Source organism: Rattus rattus, chromosome 1, assembly GCF_011064425.1.
Source record: "Rattus rattus isolate New Zealand chromosome 1, Rrattus_CSIRO_v1, whole genome shotgun sequence".
Taxonomy (NCBI): domain Eukaryota; kingdom Metazoa; phylum Chordata; class Mammalia; order Rodentia; family Muridae; genus Rattus; species Rattus rattus.
In genome coordinates this window covers 3661880-3668270 of record NC_046154.1, presented here as the reverse complement: position 1 = coordinate 3668270, position 6391 = coordinate 3661880, and the positions used below count along the sequence as shown (strand labels likewise).

Genomic DNA, 6391 nt, shown 5'->3' with positions numbered 1-6391 from the left:
TGGCTGTATCTCCCTCTCTCTGTTCTCCCAGCATCCCACTTCCTGCCTCAAAAATATAGACTCAAAAGTATCCCTTGAAGAAAGGTGTGCTCTGGAAAGAGCCATGAGAATTTGGGACTAAATTTCCTCTCCAGACGGGGGTGGGGTGGGGTGGGGCCGGATATTGCTGCTTCCTTCGTCCCCTTCCTTAGTAACATACAGCAGAGACAAGACAAGACAGGTAACTCATAGTTTACAGGTACGGAATATATTATGGGTGGCTCTTTAATCCACCTGTTCATTAGAGAAAATAACAATAATCGTTCTCTTTAAAGGATAAAGAAGAGGGGGAGCCTAGAGGCTGCCATCACCCTGAGTGGTCTCCGTTAGCAGAACAACATTTCTGAGGTGAACCCTGGGACCTAGGGTGGGTTTCTCTGTTGAGTGGCATAAGCCAACCTCGGACAGTGCCGAGGACAATAGTGGGAGCTGCCCAGCACCGAGACAGGGCCAAGCTGCCGAGAGCGGGGCCAGAACTTACTGTCTACAATATAGGAAGGAGTTAGATAGGGAGCGATCACTGGCTTCTCAGAGGACGAAGACGGGGCCTTGGGCCCTCTGAAGTCCTCTGACCTAGTTTTCTTGGTGGGGCTCTTGGTTCGAAGCAGACCCCTTTCAACATTTTCTTTGCTGGTTTTGGCCACCTTTCCAGGTGTAGAGACCACGGGCGGTTCCGTGTATGTTCTGCTCTTTGTCTTGGGGTTAATAGAGTGTAAAAAGAATTTCATCTTATTTTTCAAGCCAGCCTCTGGAAGATGGCTGGGCCTAGTGTTAGGAGAGGCTGGCATCATACGCCCTGGTGAAAAGTGACCCGGGCAAGGTTGGGCCTGAAAAGGCTTTCTCTGAATTGGTGAGCATGGGGAAGGCAGGCCCTGGAAGGCCTGGGAGGCCTGAGAGGTCTGGGAGGCCTGGGAGGCCTGGGAGACCTCAGAATGGGGGACTTCAGCAATCCTTGCGGCTTCCAGGACAATGGAGTCCTCGGTTTGACTCTCTTCTATGTCCTGCTCAGAGTCTATCTCCATAAAGATTTCTGGAGGTGGAGCTGGGAACTCAAGCTCAGGGGATTCCCGGGGGCTGTGTGGCCAGACACCCTCAGGCTGAAAGTTATGGCCCTGTTGTGAGGAGCCCTGAGGTGTTCTATGCAGGGTCTTCTTTTCCACTTCCAGCTCTCCATCTTGGTGTGGTTTTTGACTGACCAGGGAAAGCACAAGACCAGCATCCCCTTCTCCAAGGTCTCCCGCTGCCTTGGGTTTCCCCAGGTTTCTGCCTGTCATTGTGGGGACGTGGCCGGAGGATTTACTCTTGCGTGAGCTTTGGGACTCGGTGCTAAAGGGTTCCCCTAGATTGGGGGTTTCCTCACCGGTTCCCATCTGAACATAGTGCACCTGGGCCTCAATCATATTTCTGTAGAAGTGTAAGGGCCTGGGGCCCTGCGGGGCAGAACTATGGGGCACTGCTCTTGAACTCGGTCGCTCTTGCTCCTGAAACGCAGCCGGCACTGCAGTAGCTGGCTGTTCAAGGTGGACCTCGTTTGGATCTGGGGCTGGAGGAAAGTCACCTGAGGTGGGCTGTTCCTGGAACAGTGTGCTTTCTGATAAACACGGACTCCCGAGAGACTCCTGTATGGAGTCACTCTCTGGGTCTGCTGCAGATGACTCTTGGAGAGCATTTGCTTTTAGAGGAAGTCCCAACTTTATCTCCAGGACCTTTTTCTTCAGGTGGAAATTCAGTTTCTCCATGATCTCTGTGTTAAATGAGTAGGGCCTATTCAGGAGAGGCTCTCTCTCTAGAGGCACCTTCTCTGTCCTTCCATCCATCTGTACTCCAGGCTGGAGCTCCTCCTCAATATTTGCAGAGGTCTCGTTGTCATCTTGAGGACTGGACACAAGCCCACTCAAACACGGATCTTCAGATGGGGACTTCTGACATACGGGTTTCTGCGGGCTTTTGACAGGCCTGGGCATGTTTGTGATTACAAATTGGTCAACAGTTGGGGATATTGCTCTCGTTGGGGCCACGCAATAAAGGGCCTGCAGGCCTGACAGGAAGGCCAAATACTTATGCCTTAAAGTGGTCTCCAGTTTCTTAATGGTTTCCTCAGACAGGGCTTGGGGTCGCCTACAGTGTTCAATGAAAGCACCTGAAAAGGCCTGTGTGTCCTGGTCAAGGTCCATTTGTTTCCAGGGAACAACTTCTTGATGTAGGTCAGGGTTGTTTTCTGCCTGGAGCTCCAGGGGCTGACCTTGTGGAATGTTTGGGAATAAAGTCCCTGCTGCCATGTTCCCAGGAATTCTGTGGTCCCGGGAGCTTTGGACACAGGCAGGAAACTTACACTTGTGGATTTGTTCACATTTGGTATGAACATGGCTTTTCAATATTGCCTTCGCCTCAGCAAACAAGTGTGGCATAGGGATTGGCCCTTTGCCGGCTGTGGATGAGAACACGCCACCAGACCTATCGACTTCTGGGTTCTCTGGCTGTGAGATGCTCACATCGGGTAGACTACTGCTCATGCAGGACAGGGACTGCTGGTCGGGAGAGGAGAGGAGCATATGAATGGAGTGCTGGATCCTCTGGGGCAGCCCCCAGCGCTGGTGAATCAGCTGCTTCTGCAGGTGGAATTCCAGCAGCCGGCGTGCGTGCCGTGGGATGAAGAAAAGCTCTCTGGTGAGGACTGAGAAGGATTTTCGTGGCTGGAAGGCTTTTAAAGTCTCGCACGGCTTGGCTTTATTACACAGCTTATGCTGTGTGTGGCTCTGCGTACATGGGGATCCAGGGATGACAGCTGGCAGGCCCCACTGAAGCTGAAGTTGTCTTTGTAGAAGATGCCATTCCAAGGTTTTACATTCTGACAGAGTCAGAAACGGGACACCGATCTGAGCTCTTTGCTGGTGCTCACACAAAGACTCATTTGGAGAAGTTGAAGAAGGGGGAAGAGCTGCCTTAGGTAAGGGAAAGAGTGGGAGCTCCTTCAAGAAAGGAGGGTCTTTGTAGGAGGGTTTGAAGGTGTCCTTGGAGACACCCTGAGTGCATAAGAAGGTAGACCCCAAGGACTCACTGTGCATAGAAGGGAGGCCGAAGAATAACTGAGTGAATTTCTTCTGAAGATTGCTCTGGAAATCATCAGCTTGTGCCTTAGGCAGTAGACAGAGGTCACGTACAAGAAGTTCATAGTCAGGAATGGGTAAGGGCTTTTCCATAGGGCTGGGGATTGGTTTGCAGGGTAGTCTTTGGTCTAGTGAAGACCACTCCGAAACCCAAAAGGTCTGGATAGGTTGTCGGTCCATATATGAGTACCAAGTCTGGGGGGGCATACCCCCAAACCTATGAACATAGTCTTGAGAATTAGTATTCAGGATAAATGGAACCGGTTGATTATGTTCTGGCTGGAAATACATGGGTGGGTTTGGCATCAGTTGCTTTAGGGACTCCTCTACACGTCTGGGGAGCCCCCACCTTTGGAAATGCATGAGTTTTTTCACATGCAGCTCCAAAAGCCTTAACACTTCGGGGCTGAGGAATGGCTGAGGGACATCGGTGACAATCGACACAGACATAGGATGTGTGGCATGAGTGATTTGTGGGTTCAGGGTCTGAAAAGGGAACTGTGAGTCCAGTGCCTCATGCTCTTGGAGCTGCTGGATATAGTTTAAATTGCTGTCCACCATGTCTTCCTCGTTTGCAAAAACCACTGACTCCTCAGGCCTTGAAGACATCACAGTCACAGAAGCCATGGGCATGTCTGTCGGATGAAAGTCCTGTCCTACCTGAAGGTGATCAGTCCAGCAAATCTGGACACCATCTGCGCTGGTGGACTGTGTGAACTGCTCTGTTAGGTGTGTTAGTGTTTGGTTTCCAGGTGCCACTGGAAAATTTGTGGAGGGCCCAGAGTAAAGTTCCTCACTCCATTGAAAAGACTCACTGGATATGGGCAACATCTCCAGGCAAACAGAGCCCTGTGGCAATCTCAACAAAGCAGGGGAGAGCTGGTTTTTCTCACTCTGCAGCAACTGCCGAATCTCTAGAGTTGCAGCCTCACAGATTTGGCAGCCGGGATCTAAACACAGGAGCTGCCGCACACTTCCCTCCTTGGGGATCCAGCTTTGGCTTGGAAGAGAGAAATAAGACAACCATTAATGAACGATTTTGTCTGCCTCTTTGGAAGAATGTGTCTGGAGATTTCTGGGCCCTTTTCTCCAGTCCCACAAGTTCTAACCCTGCACTGTAGGAAGTGAGGTCCTCATTCAAGGCGTGGGATGTCCCTGCTGCTATATCCAGAAACTCATGGGAATCACTCATGCTCCCCAGAAACTACGTAGAGGGCAAGGTGATGGGGTGATGGCCTACCAGCAACTGCTCCCCAACTCTGAGGATAGGCAGGAGGTAATATCAGCAGGGTTCAGCCAGACCCAGGGCTCTGCCCTTGAAAGGGAGCAGCAGGAAGTGGGTATGACATGGTGACCTCTTTATGCTGAATTCACTCTCTTGACAGGTGGGTGTCTGGGTACAACCCCAGCAATGTCCTTTACAGAGCATGCGCTAGTCCATTCTGAAATTCAGAACTGCTGAGACCCTAACATACAGATTGGGTATGGGTGGCTCTTTCCTGCTGAGCTGTGACCCTTCTCTGCCCCGGCAGCCCTCTCAACTGGTGAACCTGCCTGCACGGTGTGTTTCTCCTTCCCTCAGTTATCCCTTTCCTCACCCCTGGCCCAGATCAGGCCACGAAGTCATCAGTGTTTAGACCACAGAGGTCAAGAGATCACCTTTTCATGATAGAGAGCAGCTCCCATGGCTTCTCAGCTTCTTCTCGGGAAAGTCTCCTGGCTGAGGAATCAGGACACAGTGTCATGTGGTAAACGGGCACATTAGGGGTATCCTACAGGAATCTGAATGGTCAATCCTGATCTCAGCAAGGGGAAGCTGAGCACCTGGGCTCGGTGCTCTATGGCGGGTCTGTGTATAGCACCACCATTTACAATGTGCTGTCCCCAAGGATAATTAATGGTATGCTTATTTTATTGATAAACCCACAGGTGAAATGAATTCAATAGGGTCATAAACCTAGTAAATGACAGTGAAGGACGCCTTAGTTCCTCAATTCTTTCTTGTCAGGGGAGTGAGGCAGAGAATTTTTTTTTTAACATTCTTACTTTCTGACTTCCCATCAAGAGCAGTCCTTTGTAAATGTCACCAGTTAGTGGCTCTGGAACCTCAGAAGTTAGAGCACTTGACACTAGGCAGGGTCATAGAGAAGAGGAACTGTGGGGAGTTCTCCAGGGGTGGGGAGTGGGGAGACATTGGGACTTTACCTCTTGACGCTGCATCTCTAGCCCTTTGCCTGACTTTTTGATGACGCTTAAAGAGAAAAATATTAGAATGTAAAACCGGAACCTTCCTTTCTCGTGCCCATGTTGTAACAAACATCTTATCCATTTCCTATCCTTTCATTAGCTATGTGTAATTTTTACTCTCCTCCACTGCTTTCTGCTACACTCTACCCTTTTTTTTTGTGAACCCTGACTTCCTGACTTTCCCCCCTCTCTGCGTCCTTCCAGTTCTCTTCGAAACTGAACTGAACTCTATCTCCTATCCAGCTACTGACTGATGTTTTACCAGAGTCTGCAGGCAAAACAGCAGAAGGAATGGGACACGTATAGGATGTGTCCTAAAATAACAGCCTTCCCCGTATAAATGCCATAACAAACTAAAATGGGAAATTCTCCTGTGTCGGGAGGTCTGAGATAATCTTGGCCATCTTAGTAATCTTCCATTCAAAGCAATACTCATGATCGTCCTGGTAAGGAAAGGCCTCCCAGGGGAAAGGTATTATATAAACACCCTCAAAGGTGTCATATCAAAGCTGTCAGATGGGGCAGTGAGGTCATAAGTGGGAGGTGGCAGACACTGGGTCTCCACCAGCTCAGTGGGGGTCACGGGGTCTCCCTACCCGGCAGCAGCTTCTTTTGTGTTCGCACTTCAATCCTCGGTAATTCTGACGCACTTGCCAAACAACCAAGACGATGATGAAGATGTAGAAGTAGACGTATGAAGAACATTCAGTATCCCACAAAAAGCTCGGAGAACTCAACATCGTCCAAACCTCACTCGCATGAGGAGACCAGCCATCCCTACTCTAATAGCTCCCAGGACCAAGGCTTGGTGTGAGGACACCACAGAGGATAGAATCAAGCCACCCAACTGCATCACAAAGGCCTCCATTCCATAAAAGAAGCTGGTGCGGTATTCCAATCTATAGAAGAGGGTATATGGTTATCATGAAACCTCGGTCTGAATGTCACGTTCACAAGCAGGGCCTATTCCCCATTTCCCCTTGTACTCACCCCACCCC

The 6391-nt window shown here is 50.1% G+C and overlaps 1 protein-coding gene across 1 annotated transcript; it reads right to left on the bottom strand.

Moving 5' to 3' along the window:
* Nucleotides 1-401: 401 nt before the first annotated feature.
* Nucleotides 402-6133, bottom strand: LOC116885925 (protein FAM205A-2-like). Its single transcript, XM_032887238.1, has 5 exons — nt 5990-6133; nt 5352-5397; nt 4806-4866; nt 948-4146; nt 402-911 (listed from the first exon to the last, which is right to left on the bottom strand). Exons 1-5 carry the CDS (start codon nt 6131-6133, stop codon nt 402-404), a joined length of 3960 nt encoding a protein of 1319 aa, XP_032743129.1.
* Nucleotides 6134-6391: the final 258 nt, after the last annotated feature.

Excerpts from the sequence above, each read along its gene's own strand:
- LOC116885925 (XM_032887238.1), bottom strand. The coding sequence starts at position 6,133 with ATGTTGAGTTCTCCGAGCTTTTTGTGGGATACTGAATGTTCTTCATAC. Across the intron at positions 5,398-5,989 it reads ACAAAAGAAGCTGCTGCCGG|CGTCATCAAAAAGTCAGGCA; the intron begins GTAGGGAGACCC and ends TTTCTCTTTAAG. Across the intron at positions 4,867-5,351 it reads TAGAGATGCAGCGTCAAGAG|CCAGGAGACTTTCCCGAGAA; the intron begins GTAAAGTCCCAA and ends CTGATTCCTCAG.